The sequence below is a fragment of the Nanorana parkeri genome, unplaced genomic scaffold (assembly GCF_000935625.1).
Source record: "Nanorana parkeri isolate BGI_ZX_2015 unplaced genomic scaffold, ASM93562v1 scaffold1509, whole genome shotgun sequence".
In the NCBI taxonomy this organism is placed as follows: Eukaryota; Metazoa; Chordata; class Amphibia; order Anura; family Dicroglossidae; genus Nanorana; species Nanorana parkeri.
In genome coordinates, this window is record NW_017307777.1 from 301,071 (window position 1) to 321,752 (window position 20,682).

A 20,682-nucleotide genomic window follows, 5' to 3' on the forward strand; every position below is an offset into this window, starting at 1 on the left:
GCGCCGGCACCGGGTTTTCAAAACCCCCCCCCCCCCCCCAACACACACATCGTTTTCTCACCTTGTATTCACTCCACTGCTACTCTATTTGACTGTTGAAGATAAATTAATATATTGTACCTCTAATAATAGGGAAAAGGTAGTTCACTCCCTTTCCCCCAAAAATCAAGGACTGGGTGCCTAAATTGCAAATTGCCAAGCTGCGGCATTGTCACATGGGTTTAGGAGAAATTCTGTAGTTCTCTGGTTCTCCAACCATTGCAACTCAGAACTTTTCACTTTGCTCTGATAACTACAGGATGTGGCAGGGAACCAAATGATTTGGGAAGTATAATCAGCTGGGGATAAAAGCAGTGGACATTATGATAAACCTGTTGTTTACCTACATACATAATCTAAATTAAAATTGAGCAAAGCGCTTTAAAGCAGAAATTCATGTTAAACCTTTACTATCTGCAAAACATTCCTTTAAATTACCAGTTAAACCTGTGTTACTACCTTTTGTTACCCTCTTTCACAGTTAAATTTACATAACGTGGACCCTGCCCTTTTTTTCAAATTCTTTTGGTCGCAATAGAGCGATCTATCAAAGTTTGGATCACAGAACATGACGTTTAACTGATGTTCATGCAAACTCTACTGAACTCAGTTTACATGAAGCTTGGGAGAGAAGCAGTGTATGATGGGAAGTTTGTTTCTGTATTAGTCCTGGCCACAGGGTAAATCAAAGAAAACTTTCAGTAGTACCTGAGTATATGTCCCTGAGAAATATAGAAGAATGAGAAATACAAGAAATTAGGCATATAGCTAGAGAAATTGTATAAGCACATATGGTGCATCAATTGGTTTGGAGCTTCAAAGCTGAGCTAAAACATTAAGAAGGGGCTATGTTGTGCTGTAGATGAAAATAGTGTGCACATACTGTTATAGAGCAGTTGGCGTATAATGCTAGATGTATTTCACTGATTAGTTTAGTGAACTGTTAGTATTCTAAAAATGCAATCCAAAAATACAAACTTCACAGTGCTCCTGTTGGTTACTAAACATTACCTAATTTAAAATATGCTTCTAAAATTATAACAAAATCAGTTACAGAAATATCAGTTGCAAACATTTGCATGTGGAAGCTGCTTTCTACTTTTAACCACAGAAAACCTGAAGCCCATTGTATATGAATTCCTTTGGCATGGTTATGAATTCTGTAATATGTAGACTTAAATTGTGAACCTTCAGTTTATACAGTTGATCATGTGCAGGGGTATTTAGATGATGGAAACCTCCCTTGCACATGATAAGAAGTTTAAAGGAGTGTGTGTTGTAAAGTAGCCAGTGCTGCAAGCTCACTACCCTGTGATGGACTACAATCTCACGTTTAGTTTACTAAGTTGTACAGAGATTGTAGGCCATCACAGGAGCGAGCTTGGAGCTGTGGCTACTTTACAACATACACAGGGACAATGGGGAACAAAAGTATCCACCCTCCAGAAGAAATGACAGCGTCCACACACATTCAGAGATTAATTGAGGATTTACAGCCAAGTGAGACACAAATAAGGTACAATATTGTTAATAGTGAAAGTACTTGAATGCATTTTTAAGATTTAACTCCTCAATTTAGTGTCACTTTCAAAAGAGCCATATGCCAAGGGCCTTCAGTCTCAATATACAGCTCCATTCAGCCATTGCTGAAGAGAGTTTTGTCAGAGTAGATTCAAGTCAAGTAAGCAGCTGACAAAGGTAAGGAGTTAGTGCAGTTTAGCTTGAAGGGGGGTAGTAGGGTGGATTTAGCAAAATTTGATATAAAGGTACACCTTCTACCACCTCCTAAGAAACTAATTTAACTTAACTTTCCTCTATGAGAGAGAGAGAGAGAGAGAGAGAGAGAGAGAGAGAGAGAGAGAGATTTATTCAACAGCGTGAATAAGCTGCCTGCACTGGCAAAGAAAAGTAAAATGCTTTGGTCTACAGCTGTTTGTGCTCAGCAATATGGGATCACTGTTTAGGAGAAAGAAGGTGCATGCTAAAGGATTGCTTATATAGATAGCCTGACTTGAATTCCCATCTCACGCTATACCAAACAAACTGTATTTGGCATCATACTAAACATGCCTAAATGATGATGCCCTTTAGTACAAGTTCAGTCCCTTCTGTTATGTAGTTATATTAGAAAAAAATCTAGTACTACAATGAACTAATGGAAACAGCATGCTGTTAGCTTCACATGCACAACTACTTTTCAACTCTATTTCATGCTAAACAAGATAAAGGAGAATTGCTTTCATGTTTCTAGAACAATATAGGATCTTCTGACTGCTCTTAACCTCACATACACCTGTCCCTGTACAATTCGCTTGCTACATTTAGCCACTATTGTCCAGGGGTGGTAAAAATGACAACAAACACAGAAAACATTTTACAGTTTGAGGCTTGGCACTTTGAGGCTTGTCTACTTTGCTACCCTAGCCATTAGTTCCTTAAAATATGAATTTACTCCGTCACTAATATCTCTTACAAGCTTTAACATATTCGTGTAATTCAAAAGTAATTTTCAATATTTTACAATCTGAAGCCATCTTTATATTAATACCTGGTGACCCTGAATTTCAGGTCCTCGTTCAGACACGTTCTGTTATGCTGTGACAATGTTCTGTCCCTCTCTCCCAATTGAACTCCTGCGTCACCCTGTCACATGACTATAAGTGACTGTTTCAATATATGTTATGCAGGCATGGTCCACTTTTGTCAACATCAGGAATCCTATCCTGAGAAATGCCATGCAGCCATTGCTGGAGTGCAGGTAGACATAAAGTGAATGCACATAGGCTGCGGGAAATCAGACACACCAAGATGCAACATAAGATGAAAAAAAAGTGAAAACTAGAATTTTATTTTAAAAATGGTGATACAACGGGCTTTAGCAAAATAAATGTTATTGAGTTTACAAATATTTTAGGATAATTAAGCGCTGTCTATCAGGTAATCTTTGAAAGCAGCAAGCATCTGGGCATGAAAATAGAGAAATAAATAGGGCAAAAAGATTCTGTCATTCTATCCTGTCATAACATCAGCATTGTAATAGGAATACATAATATAGTTATTTTTTGATAATGCAATCAAAGCTTAGTTAAAAAAAATCCCCCTTATGTAATGAATTCTGAGTTCTGTCTGCCCATGACCTTTTATCAACTTTCTGGATTCCCAGTGTGCTATACATCTCTTTTCCCTCTGCTTGATGTGATGCAGTCTTGATTTCTCAAGACCACATATTCCAAAATGTATTTCTTCCAGCAAATAATGATGATGTTACATTGTCTGTATTTGTTGTGTTGACTGTGCGATCAGGGTAGAGAGCTGACTTATAGTTCAGACAGCAGGCTTTGTGAGAGTGGTGACAAGAATGTGCATATTCACAGTACTGAGTGAAATTGTGTCACCTCATTTACAAAGGTCTAGATATATATGATTACTAGGAGTGGGATAGAACTGGAAATGTAAAATATTCAATATAGAAATTCTTGTTTGTTTGTTTAGTTTTTGACCATAGATACGCTTTAAGCTTTAATAAAAGTTGTTTGTAGAAGTTGCAAACCATAGTGCTGACATGAAGGGGTGATTAAAGTGAGAACCACGCTCACAGATGTACCTTGAAAGTCGTACGGATTCCACAGACACGTAAATGTATATGCACAACTGAGAATCTAACTTATTTTACTTTTTTAGAACTCAGCTTTAGATTAAGTTTGGTATTGAAAACATCTAGAGCAGAGTGCTGGATGTTTTTGCATTTATAGTGAATTTCCCACCTGTGTACATTCTGCTGGTTATCAATTGTTTTACTGTCATCTCCCTCTTTTTATTTGTATTCTGCAAATATGCAAAATGATTTAAAGTTTTGCTTAGCAAAAACTTATTTGGTTTGATTTACTAAAGGAGCAGACTGTTCATTTTTCTTTTTAATTGTATTCTTTGGGGGCATGATTGGGTATTTGCAGCTTTACTTTATTTACTAAGCGTTATAAACATTTCTTTTGGTAAATGAACACATCCATAAAACACACTCACATTGCCATATCAGAGTGTTTCCCATTGTACTATAACAGGATTTTCCGATTTAAAACATCATGTTTTTTGTGTACAAGCCATAAAGAGATTCTGGAATTCTTCCCACATAGTTATTTCACTACTGTATGTTGCTTTGATCTCTGGAGAGATCTTTCTCCCGCTGCGTCTACATCACTAATACATAAGTTTGTGCTTTGACTTTACTTGCAACTCCGATATGATCTTTGCCATGAAGTGTGTAACAGCAAGTAGTTAGAGAAAATAAAATGCATGACTTGGCTATCCACTTCAAAACATATATTGTTTCTAATATTTTTTCCTTTTTTTTCAGATAACACAGCTACAATTCTGACATTGCGAAATGGATACAGTTTACAAGAAACTCCTATATTTTATTTACCAGTTATAATAAGTGATAATGGGATTCCGTCGCTTAGCAGTACCAGCACACTAACAATTCAAGTGTGCAACTGTGGAACTAACAATGACAAAGGGTTTTGCAGAAGAAGAGGCTTATTCTGGATCTTTTTAAATTCTGGAGCATTTATTGCAATCTCGGTTTTTTCGATTATACTTTTAGGTAAGTAGTAGCACTCTAACTCAGACGTTATACTGTGCATTTGTTTCCCACATACACCATCTGATATAAATTTGATTGTGTTATGAGAAACTGTGAGGCAGACTTATGTAAAGCAGGTGAGTAAAGGCAAATATACACTGAGTGGCCAGATTATTATGACCACCTGACGTTTGTAGGCAAATTAGCTATAATTAGCTATAATTTTGCGCTGAAGTTGCCAGAGGGCCAGACCATTATACATAGGGAAGCAGGTTGTTTACCATGACAGTAGAAGTCATTTTTTTTCTGAAGATATGGGTAAACAACGCGATATAACAGCCTTTGAACGTGGGATGATTGTTGGCGCTCGTAACCATGGAGCGAGTATCAGCAAAACAGCAGAATACGTTAATTGTTCAAGAGCAGCTATTGTTAAAGTGTTTAAAGACTGGACTGTCAGCCGAAAATCTGGGTCTGAACATGCGAATTGTGGCCGTCAGCGACTAGTCAATGTTAGGGCAGAACGGAGAGTGGCAAGACTGGTTCAAGACAACAGAAGGGCAACAGTGCAGTGGCAGATTCCTCACATCTCCTTTCAACATCTTGCGGAGTCACGAGGCGGCCCAACAAAGTCATCTCATGGAGTCATCTCGTGGCCCAACGAAGTACTGATGGGGTGGTCATAATAATCTGGCCACTCAGTGTACACCTTGCTAGAATGTGCATTTGTTATAATGAATAGAATAAATGTATTGTGAACAAATGCGCCCCAAAAATGTGTCCTTGGTGGACCCCAAAAGATTGTCTTGAAAATGTAACTGTGAGTACAAATTTAAAAAAAGCATGGAAAAAAACCAGAACTCAGTTTTGTAGCTATAGCTGAAAGAGCTTTCCATGGTGCTGAACTTGTGTTTTTAAAATGTACATAAACCCTGAATAAACGGAACTTCTCTTATTTGCTACCTTTGAGTCTGCTAAAAATACCACTGACATGATGTTGTTATTTCTGCTTGATATGTGCAAAAAATACCTGTTAGTCATATCAGAAATTCAGAGTCCTGTGTTCTATGCACTATTCCTGTGTTATCTAAAGGTTTCCAGGTGTCATAGTTATTAGTTGTGACAAATAGGATAGTGAGTGGAATTGAGTAGATTAGCAAAGAAAACTGGGTAGGGCTTTCTGTCTTAGCTGTCTGCCCACAGCAGGGCTCATGAGCTAAGTGCTTTCCTAGCAGATCATCAGATATAATTAAGTTAGGCAATTCCCTGTATTCATCATGCATGGGAAGCCTAAAGGCAGAAGTTCTGCATGCACAGCTGCTTGGGGGAGGGAAGGTTCTACATCAGCAGGACAAAACAGTGGTTTGAGAGGCAGGGGACATTTGCCTTTTTCTTTCTGACAGTGAGGGGAAGCTTGCACAGAAATTCAGGGAGCAGCTGTCCTATTCCATCAAATGGCAATGTCCATATGTCCATGTCCCCATAGTTCAGAAGTCTGGGTCTTTTTTAACACATGTGCTGTTAAAATCACTGTATTGTTTTGCAGCCTCTTCCTGCAGCGTAGTAAAAGTAACAGGTGGTGTGTACCACATGCATGAGGTAACACATGATTGTTTATCACAAAACACAGTGAGAGCTGCACATGAATGATATCAGTTGGCAGAAAAAGGCCTGCACCCCTCCTAGCTTCTTCCCTTCAAACTCTCGCCATACGCAATAAGAAACTTGCTTCCACTGCAACATCTGTGGCTTCAATAAATAGGGACAGCAGTCTGATAAGGAGCTTAAGATGCTTACCTAATGACACGTCTAGAAGGGGAGGGGATTAGAATTGGGACATGCAAAGTAGAGCTAGGCATAGTATTGAACCTCACCGTATGTCTCTTAACCCCACCCTGCCACCCTCATTATCATCCTTAACCACATGGTTGTCTCTTCCCCAGCTGCTGGCATAGAAGAAATATTAACCTGATCACCCCTATGTGCCCAGCAGCTCAATGCCTGCTTGGCAAATTTGCTAGATTTACAGCTGCTCCTATTCCAGCTGGTCTCCTCTTTCATGACTTTGTGGCCTGTGCTGTACTACAGTGGTGGGTACCTAGCTGCCATTTCTCTTCACCCAGAAAGACATTCTTTCCATCCATTAACATGAGGAAGGTAATACCTCTGTGTTGCTGGATCATGCAGTAAGCAGCAGGGTCTACATGACCACAGATATGTGGTGCAGCAAAGAATGGACAGGTACATTCAATTTATTTTATGACACACTGGGTAAATTTGCTGGTGGCTAGGAAAGATGGAGGATGAGGCACACTGCTGGAGTTCGTGGTGCTGCCCCGTTGTCACAGGGGCCACGTACCTGAGGTGAGACCGAAGTAGTGGGGAGGCGTCCCTTGCACCTCGGGTCCTTGAAGTCTCTGGAGATGGAGACAGAGATTTGGTGGACACCGAGTGGCACGGGTGCCAGGGGTGCAGAGCACCGTGCAAGCCTTAGTCCGAGATCCGAGCCGAGGTTAAGTCCACTCTGGCAACGAAGTACACAAGGGTTAATCAGAAGAATGGTCGAGATCCAAGCCGGGGTCGGTTCCAATCTGGCAGCTGAGTACAAAAGGGGCAAAGAAGTAGAATGGTCAAGGTACAAATCCGAGGTCAATGGCAGGCAGCAATCAAGAGTAGTCAAATAGGTTTCCAGGTCACAACAAGTTCAGACAGATCACACACAATAACAGCCTTTGAACGTGGGATGATTGTTGGCGCTCGTAACCATGGAGCGAGTATCAGCAAAACAGCAGAATACGTTAATTGTTCAAGAGCAGCTATTGTTAAAGTGTTTAAAGACTGGACTGTCAGCCGAAAATCTGGGTCTGAACATGCGAATTGTGGCCGTCAGCGACTAGTCAATGTTAGGGCAGAACGGAGAGTGGCAAGACTGGTACAAGACAACAGAAGGGCAACAGTGCAGTGGCAGATTCCTCACATCTCCTTTCAACATCTTGCGGAGTCACGAGGCGGCCCAACAAAGTCATCTCATGGAGTCATCTCGTGGCCCAACGAAGTACTGATGGGGTGGTCATAATAATCTGGCCACTCAGTGTACACCTTGCTAGAATGTGCATTTGTTATAATGAATAGAATAAATGTATTGTGAACAAATGCGCCCCAAAAATGTGTCCTTGGTGGACCCCAAAAGATTGTCTTGAAAATGTAACTGTGAGTACAAATTTAAAAAAAGCATGGAAAAAAACCAGAACTCAGTTTTGTAGCTATAGCTGAAAGAGCTTTCCATGGTGCTGAACTTGTGTTTTTAAAATGTACATAAACCCTGAATAAACGGAACTTCTCTTATTTGCTACCTTTGAGTCTGCTAAAAATACCACTGACATGATGTTGTTATTTCTGCTTGATATGTGCAAAAAATACCTGTTAGTCATATCAGAAATTCAGAGTCCTGTGTTCTATGCACTATTCCTGTGTTATCTAAAGGTTTCCAGGTGTCATAGTTATTAGTTGTGACAAATAGGATAGTGAGTGGAATTGAGTAGATTAGCAAAGAAAACTGGGTAGGGCTTTCTGTCTTAGCTGTCTGCCCACAGCAGGGCTCATGAGCTAAGTGCTTTCCTAGCAGATCATCAGATATAATTAAGTTAGGCAATTCCCTGTATTCATCATGCATGGGAAGCCTAAAGGCAGAAGTTCTGCATGCACAGCTGCTTGGGGGAGGGAAGGTTCTACATCAGCAGGACAAAACAGTGGTTTGAGAGGCAGGGGACATTTGCCTTTTTCTTTCTGACAGTGAGGGGAAGCTTGCACAGAAATTCAGGGAGCAGCTGTCCTATTCCATCAAATGGCAATGTCCATATGTCCATGTCCCCATAGTTCAGAAGTCTGGGTCTTTTTTAACACATGTGCTGTTAAAATCACTGTATTGTTTTGCAGCCTCTTCCTGCAGCGTAGTAAAAGTAACAGGTGGTGTGTACCACATGCATGAGGTAACACATGATTGTTTATCACAAAACACAGTGAGAGCTGCACATGAATGATATCAGTTGGCAGAAAAAGGCCTGCACCCCTCCTAGCTTCTTCCCTTCAAACTCTCGCCATACGCAATAAGAAACTTGCTTCCACTGCAACATCTGTGGCTTCAATAAATAGGGACAGCAGTCTGATAAGGAGCTTAAGATGCTTACCTAATGACACGTCTAGAAGGGGAGGGGATTAGAATTGGGACATGCAAAGTAGAGCTAGGCATAGTATTGAACCTCACCGTATGTCTCTTAACCCCACCCTGCCACCCTCATTATCATCCTTAACCACATGGTTGTCTCTTCCCCAGCTGCTGGCATAGAAGAAATATTAACCTGATCACCCCTATGTGCCCAGCAGCTCAATGCCTGCTTGGCAAATTTGCTAGATTTACAGCTGCTCCTATTCCAGCTGGTCTCCTCTTTCATGACTTTGTGGCCTGTGCTGTACTACAGTGGTGGGTACCTAGCTGCCATTTCTCTTCACCCAGAAAGACATTCTTTCCATCCATTAACATGAGGAAGGTAATACCTCTGTGTTGCTGGATCATGCAGTAAGCAGCAGGGTCTACATGACCACAGATATGTGGTGCAGCAAAGAATGGACAGGTACATTCAATTTATTTTATGACACACTGGGTAAATTTGCTGGTGGCTAGGAAAGATGGAGGATGAGGCACACTGCTGGAGTTCGTGGTGCTGCCCCGTTGTCACAGGGGCCACGTACCTGAGGTGAGACCGAAGTAGTGGGGAGGCGTCCCTTGCACCTCGGGTCCTTGAAGTCTCTGGAGATGGAGACAGAGATTTGGTGGACACCGAGTGGCACGGGTGCCAGGGGTGCAGAGCACCGTGCAAGCCTTAGTCCGAGATCCGAGCCGAGGTTAAGTCCACTCTGGCAACGAAGTACACAAGGGTTAATCAGAAGAATGGTCGAGATCCAAGCCGGGGTCGGTTCCAATCTGGCAGCTGAGTACAAAAGGGGCAAAGAAGTAGAATGGTCAAGGTACAAATCCGAGGTCAATGGCAGGCAGCAATCAAGAGTAGTCAAATAGGTTTCCAGGTCACAACAAGTTCAGACAGATCACACATTAGCACAGGAACAAGGGGGGGCTGAAGATAATCCAGCAATTTGGCAGTGTCTGGGCTGGGCTTATATAGGGAAGTGATGATTGAAGTTTGAGGTCACTTCCTGTGCGCCTCCTGGGCATTTTCCCACCTTTTTCCATCAGGTTGAGGTCACTTCCTGTGCACCTCCTGGGCATTTTCCTGCCTTTTTCCATCTGGTTGAGGTCACTTCCTGTGTGCCTACTGGGCATTTTCCTGCCTTTTTCCATCAGGTCTTCTGCGTGGGTTGGCGCACTGATGTGTCTTTGGCGCATGCGCAGTTGGCGCGGATTTCCTCTTGTGGCAATGTGCCATTGGCGCATGCGTAGTAAGCCCTGGACTCTTACACCTGTGCCCTGCACCTTAGTGATGGTGAAAGCTTTACCCCTTCCTCCTCAATGGTCTCATTTGGTGACTCATCAGTAGACATGTGCACTGCCAAAAAATTTGTTTCGTTTTAAATTCGGATTTGTGTTATTTCGATTTTCAGGATTCGGGTGTGAAAGTCAATTCGGATTCGGAATTCGGATGAAATTCGGTAGCGTTAGTACGAACGTTCGTTTCGTTTTCTGTTCTTATTCGTTTCTTATTCGTTTCGTTCGTTTGCAGCAAAAGTGACATTTGAGGGGGAAAAAATATTTTTCTCCTCTAATGTCACTTTGCTCCAACGAACGAAACGAATAAGAAACGAATAAGAACAGAAAACGAAACGAACGTTCGTGCGAACGCTACCAAATTTCGGAAATGGAATATTCGGATTCGTTTGCATTCGTTATGTCTGTAATTCGGAATTCTGATACATCCGGATGTCCGAATTTACGAAAATTCGTCCGAATTTCGATTCGGAACGAAACGAATCGCACATGTCTACTCATCATTCCTAAAAGTCTCCCCCAAGCAAACAAGAGTCTACACTACGGCTCAGACAAAGTGCTGTCATTTTGATTTACAGCTGCCATACTGAACCAGAAATTCTGGCAGCTCTTCATGGGCAGACAGAGAGGTGGCTGATCCCATGTCATCTTGTGTCAGGAAAGGTCATATGTGACCTTCTGCAGGTGAAGCTCACACATGTGCTTTGCCTAGCCCATTTGCCTAACTTGGTTGTGTAGCAGTTCCCAATTAGGTACCCTTGTTTCTATGATGTTCTGTGGCAGGGCAGAAGAGTGTGGCCACTTCAGGAGGTCATACCCATGTGGTGTTTGCCTGGCCAATCTTTAGCTGCAAAACAAGTCTCCTGACAACCAGCTTATCTGTGATACACCGTTGTTTTGGAACTTGGCATTACCCATGCTGCAGCAGCTGTACCTGCAGCAGTGGGCCATCAATGAGTATTTATGTGAACAAGTGTGGGTACAGTGTTTGCCTGACCAAAATGTAGTGATAACACAAGCGGCCTGCCGATCTCCTAATATGCGATACACCCACATGCTGGAACTCAACATTGGCCATGCTGCAGAAGTTGCACTTGCAGCACCAGCATGTGTGCAAGAATTGGATGAGGACAGGCTCTAGCTCATTTCACCATATCAGTGACTCTTGATTTAGGATAGATCAAACAAATGCACTGCGCTAATCAATAATCTTAATACGTGAATCTATCTATTTATATTATTAGCACGGCAGCTTTTCACCTTTTATATTTATCACTTTGAGACAGCTTCCATAGCACAGATTTTTTTAATATTCATCTTGATTTAGGATGCCTGTACTAGCTTATCACCATTTCAAAGGTGACAAGAAAGGTGATCCATGTTAAGGCAAGGATCAGCGACAAGATCCCTCTGGTGTTCCTGATGAAGCACACATTGCTTGGTTTAATATACCAGGCATTGGAGACAGAGCAGCAAGAGATAGACTTCCTGGTACTTCAGCACCTGCAGAATCCTTCCACGACTGACTACATTACTGGGAGGCAGACACAGTCAGAGGTGGAACGTAAGGAGGAGGTTTTGAATGTCAGTGTTAAGGAAGAAGAGGACAAGGGGCAGGCGTCCAGGGGTATGATTCACCCTTACCAAGCCCTGGGGAGTTGTACATATGTAAGGTTAAATTGTTGAGGACACCTTTGCCCTGGGGGACACTGAGAAATTGGGGACACCTGATGCAAGACATTTTTAATTAATTGGTTAATTCTTGTTAAAGTGCCTGCCTACAGGATACAGGCCATGAAAGAGAGGAACATTACTGATTTGCTATCCTTTTGGCCAATGTGTCTCAGACCTTTTGGCCAACCTGCCATACAGTAGATCATCAAGTTGCTTAAAGGAAGGGAAGTGGTGGTGGCTGCCACAGCAATGCTTTACAGTCCCAGTTAGAGCTTAAACCATATGATTTCCAATTACCAGGGATACAGGGCAGATGTGGACAACATTTGACTTGAGGACCCCATGGTCTATTGAGTGTCCAGGCTGGACCACTAGCATAAGATTGCCTACCCCTGAAGTTGATGCTAAAAAAATGTTTCTTTGAATCTGGACCCAAAAATATTATTGTACCTTATAGCATTAACATCTGCCACCACTGCTGGTCTACCACTATTACCATTGCCTACCACCATTACCAGCTCCTGCTTCATATTCTGGCCTAACACCATAACTACTGTATCTCTTGCCTTCACTGCTGGCCTGCCACCATTGCCATGTCTTTCCATCATTACCACTTCTTTATATCATACCTGAAGTGAGCTGCCACCATTAACATTGCGTGCTTCTTTTACTGCCCTATTTCAATGTTTTAAATACTTCCAAAACAATATAATTCAAACTTGATCTTTATCATCTTGTGTATTTCAATAGGACTGGCTGTAATTGTTCACATAAAGTGCCAGAAAAGTCCTGCACATTTTACTGAGAAAGGAGAAGACTTAAAGGAAAATATTGTCAAGTACGATGATGAAGGTGGGGGAGAAGAAGATACTGAAGCATTTGACATTACAGGGCTCAGACATAAAACAGTGATGAGAAAACATAAAAGGAAACGGATTATAAGAAATGACATTCAAAGTATGTATAGGTTGTCATTGGGTCTTGGGCCTGATGTCACTATTTTCAGAGAATTCCTTTCAGAGAAGTTGGAAGAAGCAGACACAGACCCATGTAGTTTGCCACCTGATTCCCTCCATAAGTACACTTACGAAGGAACAGGCTCAACAACAGGATCGCTTAGCAGCTTGGACCTGAGTACAGTGGATATTGATCCTTGTTTAGAAAATTATCAGGGCTGGACTCATGAATAAGGATTACATGGGATAATAAGACCTTTGCAGTACAGAAATCAATATGTCTCCTGAAATTATTGTTCAGCCTTATTGTTAAAGGGTCGGGTCACCATTACCTGGATTTTTTTTGGCTGATACCAACAAGTTGAGTCACCCAGGTGCTTCTTATACCTCTACCAAATTTTAAAGTTCCACCCACATTTATTAGCCATTACAAGGGGGGATCCACTCTAACTGTTCAATTCCCCTTTTTTTAAAAACATAGGTAATGGAACAATAATTATAACTAACCTTTAAAAGCAGGATTAAAAAAATGAGACATGTTTAGTAAAATGTCTTTAGGCATAGAACCAATAGGTTTGCATTTAAACAGCCAATGAATGCATCTTTTAATGATGGGTAATTTAAACTTTGCTTTATGCTTAAAGGGATTGTTATAATTTATATGAACAGGATGTGTTATTTCATAATTTTATAATGGAAAGCTACTTAACTTTGAATACCAAAGGTTTATAAAGCATCATAATTACAAAGTGTTTCTTCTTTCTGAAACAAAAAAGGGGAACATATAAACTAGAAAAAATATTTAGCAGTTTGGAAGTGTAATTTAATCAGAGTGTAAGAGAAAACAGCTTATTCACTAACGTTCACTTTGATAGGTGAAAAGCCTCTATTCCTTTAGCAAATCAACACCATTGGGCAACTTTGTCACTGGAAAAGAAAGCAAGTAAAAATCTTTCTATGAGATAAATAACAGCAAATTCAATGTTAATTTTAGGCAGGTTAGAACCTCTGTCAGCGTAGTTTTTCTATTTGTTTATCCCAGGAATATTTATTTAAATACTATTTAAATAATTGATTTTGTTATCAAAGTGTATTACATAACAGCAACAAGATGTTTATGTGATCTTATAAATATATATGTCTCAAATAATAGTGAAACCATCCCTTGAAATGGGGCATTTGAAATATATACACTATAAACAGTGATTTAACATTGTAGTATTATCAACAAGCCTGGAATAGCCAAAGAAATCTTCAACCACACATGATTTACACTTTTGTCTTGATTTTATATGTTATAACCACATTATCAACACACAGTACCATAGAGTCATAAAGAGAGGACATTAAACAGCTTAAATTAAACCACAATTGTGCTTTCAAATTGTGCTGAAATAAAAAAAATCTGAGTTCTTGTAAAATGTGCTCTTATGTGTTAATGAAACTTTTCTTTTGTTATTATTCTTATAATAGTCACCAGATCTATTGAATTTATATTGATAACATTTTGAATATTTAGATAATTGCTCAGTTCAATTGTACAAAGGCAGAATAGTTTGATAATAAAAATGAATATTAAAATTGTTTTTATAATTATTTTTTAAACAGCAAAGTTATTTTATATTAAGTTGCTTGGATAATTAGGCAAAATGCTCTAAAATATTTGCAACTGGGCTATGGTATTATGAGTATAACATCAATGAACTTGAGAGGCACTTTATATAATGAGAGAATTCTTGCATATCTAAGTGGGTTTTTTTTGATGATGAGACCTTGCCATAGGTAGGTTTAGGACCTTAACCACTTGAAGATCAGGGTGTTAAACCTACTTCCTCTCCAGGCCATTTTTCTGTATTCAGCGCTGCTGTATTTTGATTGACATCTATTCAGTCATGCAACACTGTACCAAAATGCATTTTATATATTTTTTGGGGGGACAGATAGAACCTTCTTTTGGTGGTATTTAATCACCACTGGGCTTTTTATTTTGTACTATGTAAAGAAAAAAAGTACCAAAAATGTTGAAGCAATGCTTTACAAGCTTTTACTGCTCATCAGTTTAGTGTTATCAGTGATTGATGGCCGAATAATTTATTTTTGATGGCCCTTTTATTTTTAAGCTTACTTTTTTTTTTTTACACTTAACTTCATTGCTATCACATAGGGGCTAATAATCACACAGACACAGTGACAGGTTCTCTTTATGGAGTCATCAAGGGTCTGTTAGACCTCTAATGTCAACTAGGGACCCCAAAGAAGCTGATGAAGCAGCGATCTACTGCATCAGCTTCTACTGTGGCTACAGCAACTGGAGAAATGCCATTCTGAAAGCAAAGTGATGTAACTCACATCACTTCCACATTTAGTGATCGGAGGGGAGATCAGCCGGTGGAATGTTGTGGAATCTCCCCTTTGATCCAGCCACATAGATCCACTGTGCCAGTCCTGGGCCCTCACAGAGGACAGCAGAGCCCAGGATAACCAGCAGCAGAGAGAGATGTGCACACTTCCTGCACCCTTCCCTTACCTTTCCTGCACTACACAAGCAATCGGACAGCTCTATAGCTTGCCCAAATGCTTGTATGTATCCAAGGCTATAATTTGTCAAACTCTTGTGATCAGGAGTGGGAAAGGATTTTATAAACTCCCACTCGCCCTTATGTGGCAGCAGTTACAATCATCATTCTGAGCCTGATGAAGCGGAGACAGCGAGGCCCTGAAAGCGCTTGTATTTGGATGACAATTTTGTGTCATTAAATTGATTAATTTCACACTATATTTGTGTGCTTGTGATGTTCTTGAATTTGATGTTAATTCACTGTGCCATCTGTGGTCATTGCAAGCACCCACCTGGATTATACAGGTTAAACTTTGAAGCAGAAAGGAATGCAGCAAGACACATCTTATGTAGCAGTTACAATTGGCCTCATAGCAGATGGAGGTTGGACTGAGTCATCTGCTGCCTTTTTGTATCTCTTTGGGACTCCAACAGTGAGATCCCTTATCACAGTTTCTGTCTCAATTTCTGCACACCAAGGTGGTTAGCATATTTGTATTCTTCTTGTTACAGTCTGCATTATATAAAATCAACAGGAATTTCATGAAGAATAGTGAAACCCTCTTGTAATGGCCTTGGGTACAATTACAGAGATCTCCCCAAGAGATATAAAAAACTGTTAGGTGGTTTACCTTTTTGACATCTACTAAATAATTAAATATGTGCTTTGGATGGACTGACCATTTTATTTGCAATTCAGACATAATAGACAACATTAAGCAATTGCAAACCCATTTCATATAAACCATTGATTAATCATTTTGAAAAAGGCATAAAACACTTATAATATATTTATTTTACAGTAGTAAGTGCTTTAAATTTTATACGATCATAGAATTTAATTGTAGAAGATATTCAAATGAGAGAGAATATCAGTGTACAAAGTACAAAGAAGCAAGTGTACTGATAACAGTCAGAATGCAAGTCTGTGTCTGGTATAAGACAGTCCTTTCATATACATTTGTATGCAGACCTTAGAAATCACCACACAAAATACAAAATGCATATCACACAAAATACTTGTGTTGTTTCTAGGCATTTCCTAAACTGAAAAGCACAGATGTATTTGGCATAAAAAGTACCTTTATCAAAAGTCTTATCAATAAGTTGACAATAACTCACTCATGTCATGGTGGCAAATGGGACTTGTAGTATTTTCACTCACATGTCATGTGAATGGATCTGTGAATGATTGATGCGTCTTTGAAGAAAGAAGGAGCCATGCACAGCCGCACTAAGTTTAAGTGCAAACCGAAGACAGCAGGGAGAAGATTCAGGCAAGTGGAGGATGTGACCATGTTTCACCCCATATATGGGTGTAACATGAAAAATAGTCTGGACATGTGCACCATAGAATTCAGTAAACCATGTATATGTGATTCAATGCATTATTTTTTAAGTGTTTCACATATATGTGAACATAAATGCCACTGCACAATAAAAAAATATACAGTTCTGCATTTTTATGCAATGCACTGCTGTGCTAAAGTGGCTGTATGTGAACAAGGCTTGAATTTGTGCAATAAATTAAATGTTGTATATACATTAAAAGGCTAAAATTATATATCCTGTCAACAAACAGTAAAATGCTACTTGTGCAATGAATTAATTTCTGTAAAGAACTGAAATGCATTCTTTATAGTATTCACTTGGATCTTTACTCTGTAAATTGATTTGCTCTTTGATGGAGCTTTATATGAAACAAGATTTTAAAATTCTGGGTGATTTATTTAAAAATGAGCCAGTCATAGATTTCAAAACAGATACATGTAAGGTATTATTAAACCCCAATGAAGAAACACATTCAATATTTTTTTTCTCAGCATTTACAAAACCCTGTTTATTGCAAATAAGATAGATAAAAAAATCGATGACATCTAATTATGATGTCATACATTTTAGACATAACTTTGCTGAATGTTTACCTATAAAATAAAATATCTCACCCATTCTAAAAGTTATCCCAGCTGTGTTTCATTTACTTTGGTAATAATTAGATATATCCTGAAGTACATTGCATATAATATCTCGTAAAAACTTTTTTTTTTAAGCATATAGATCGTTATTAGGTTTTCCATAACCAATAATGGTACAATATACAAAGAAAAAATAGCATCCGCATACATGGTATATTGCATTAAGGAGATGTCATCTATAATTGTTACAAAGACCATTGACAGTACACAACTGAGGATGACCGTAGCTCCTGCAGTCAAGCATGGAAAAAAACATATCATAAAATGCAGTAATAATTCCTGAAGGAAATATGAATCAAAATGAGACAGAAGAGGAGTGAAAGTTGAGGAAAAGAAAAAAAGGTAGGTGCAGGGGGGAGTATGAAAGGATAAAGGAAAAAGAAGAAAAGAGAGGGTGTGATCATGAGTATAATCCCATGGGCATGTGGATGGCCGTATTCTATGAGATTCGAAGGGGACAGAAAAGAATCGACGAAGGACATGCTGTGGAATGTCAAAGGTTGGCTGTAATCAGATATTGCAAGGTCGCACCCCTAGAGCGGTCAATCACGGCTGAGGGTGCACTGTATGTTTGCAGCGTTAACTGCAGATGAGATGTCAGGTCTCATAAGACATCAAGAGGTCCGAGGGAACCATCTAACTTGGCCATGAGATACCAGTGGGTGTGCTGGAAAGTAGACATGATATCCTTAAGTTGATCTCGGGACAGTTATATTTATACAGAGACTAAATATTTAGACCAAGTGGCAAATAATTTTCCTGTGCGTAATTGGCTGAACTTGGTGTCTAATTTTTCAATAAGTATGAGTCGAAAGAGAATGTCGCGTATATCTGATATGGATGGGGCAGTAGCATGAAGCCAATTTTTCAGGATGGCTTTTTTGGTTGCCAGGATATAAAAATGTTCCCATGGGGATATGATGGGGTCCGCAACATGTAAAAGGCACAGAGCGGGTTGTGGAACCCAGCTCCCGTGAGAAATGGAGTTCATGTAGGTCATCAGCTGAGACCACAATGTTTGGATAGAGGGGCATTCCCAGAGTAGATGGTTAAGGCCTGGGCGATAGTTTGCACACTTTGGGCAATTTGTTAGGCAGTCAGTATACGAGGACGAGGTAGAAAAATTGAATGCATAATATGCCCTATGAATTATTTTAAATTGGAGTTCCCTCCACGTTTCACAGACCACAGTCCTACATACATTCCTCCATCCTTGGAGGAGATTATCATATGTGTCCTCCAAGTTGAGTCCCAATAAGGAGGCCCATGGACGAACAAAGGTTGGGAATGGGGGGCTTGTGTGCTGTAGGCCATGATCACGGATGGTCAGTTGAATATCGGACAGGGACATCCTAGAGGAAGGAGAGGCCAATAGCCGATTATATGTTGGCGCTGGAGTATTGGTAGGGGGAGGGGAAAGGTGATTGGCAATAAAACTGGAGATTTGTTTGTACTGTAGGAAATGGTGATGTGGGATGTTGTGAATTCTGTAAAGTTCGCTCTGGGACATGCAGGGACCTTGAGGGGAGAGCAGATCGCGTATGGAATGAATGCCCATGCGCTTCCATACGTGAAAAGTTTTTGATTCCCTACCCTGAGGGAACACCGGAGAGGAGGTAACAGGGTGATATTAATCCCTTTAGTCCCACAATTTTTCTCACCTCCCGCCAAGTGATGATGGTGACTTTAAGTAGGGTGTTTTGCTCTAGATGTGTGGGGAGTGTTTGTAAGGGAGTACGAAGTATACCCGCAAGAGACCATGGGGATGCTAGTTGGGCCTCTAGGTCAATATTGGTATAGAAGGAGGATCCGTGTATCCAGTCCCTCACATAACGGAAGTTGCTGCCCAAATTGTAATATCTTTTGTTAGGTAAGTTGGCCCCCAATTCTGATTAGGGTAGTTGGAGTTTCCTAAGGGCGATTCTTGGCTTCTTACCTTTCCAGATGAACTTAGAAAATGCCGTATTGAGCGTGCGGATGTCACTATGTTTAAGGGGTAGGATCTGTATAGGGTAAAGAAGGCGGGCAAAGCTCACCATTTTGATTAAGTGGTATCTACCTAACATCGATAGTGGAAGGTTCTGCCATGTTGCCAATTCAGCAGTAATCTTTTTGATAATGGGTGAGTAGTTAAGATTGTACAGATCGGTGAGAGTGCATGGAATATGAATTCCTAGGTATGTCAGAGAGTGGTTTCTAATTTGTACTTTATGTGCATGGGCCCAGGACACCTCCTCAGCCCCCGCTGTCTTGGAGAAGAACAATACAATTTATTCTAAGGCCAGAAAACGTGCCATATTGTTGGATGTGGTGAATCAATCTCGGAATCTGTTATTTGGGGTCTGACAGAATAAGTAAAATGTCATCTGCAAATAACATAGATTTGACGTCTGTGGCTCCAATGTGTAGACCTGTTTACAATTGGGGGGAGGAAAAGGATAGGGAGAGTGGTTCAATAGCTAGATTAAACAGCAGCGGAGAGAGAGGGCAACCCTGTCGAGTACCTTTATGGAGGGAGAATGGTGACGAAAGGTGGGTAGAGGTGTAAATGTGTGCTCTGTGAGATGAGTAAATCTTGGTGATGAATTGTAGGAACTGCCCCAAAATTCCCACCCGATGAAGAACCATGAAAAGCTATTGCCAGTTCAAACTGTCAATGGCCTTCTCCGCATCCAACGCCAACAGCGCTGCCGGAGACGGAGAAGACCGATTACCATGCAAACGTATGTGCTCCAAAGCCAGCAGTGTCAAACGGATATTTAACGTGGCCGAGCGGCCCGACACAAACCCCGCATGGTTGGGAGAAATGAGTTTAAGCAATATGCAAGACAACCTGTTAGCCATAATCTTAGACACAAACTTTGCATCTTGGTTTAGTAAAGAGATCGGGCGGTAGGATCCCGGCAACAATGGATCTTTATCTTTCTTAGGGAGCAAACGTATATATGCATCATGAAAAGTCGTGGGGTATTGGTCACAGTGCTATATATTAGGGATGCACCGATACCACTTTTTTGGGTCTGAGTACGAGTACCAATACTTTTTTTTTTAAGTACTCGTCGATACCAATTACCGATACTTTTTCTTAAAGGGGCAGATCACATTTTTTCCAAAGCAATACAAAATAATGATTTTAACAGTGCCTAGTGCCTTGGACAAGGGGGCTTGTTTAATTATAGCTTGGAGTTCCGGTAGGGTGATGTCGGAGTTGAGCAGTCATCGCCGGACAGAGATGGCAAGGACACTGAGCCCAGGAAAGATTCCGCACCTGGCAAATTACCCTGGTCAGCACTTTATAGGTTCTGGTAATAGGTGCTGAAGATCTCCGAGATCTTTCCAGGGTCCGTGTGAATCTCACCCTCCGCATCCGCGATACGGAGTATGTGGGATATCGGGTT

At 40.5% G+C, this 20,682-nt stretch overlaps 1 protein-coding gene across 1 annotated transcript in view; it reads left to right on the plus strand.

Moving 5' to 3' along the window:
• Window positions 1–12,985, plus strand: part of LOC108798573 (cadherin-19-like) — an 82,755-nt gene extending 69,770 nt beyond the window's left edge. The window contains exons 11-12 of the mRNA XM_018570334.1: window positions 4,394–4,642; window positions 12,546–12,985. Coding sequence (XP_018425836.1) covers window positions 4,394–4,642; window positions 12,546–12,985 — 689 coding nt within the window. The remainder of the gene's footprint in view (window positions 1–4,393; window positions 4,643–12,545) is intronic.
• The last annotated feature ends 7,697 nt before the right edge of the window (window positions 12,986–20,682 follow it).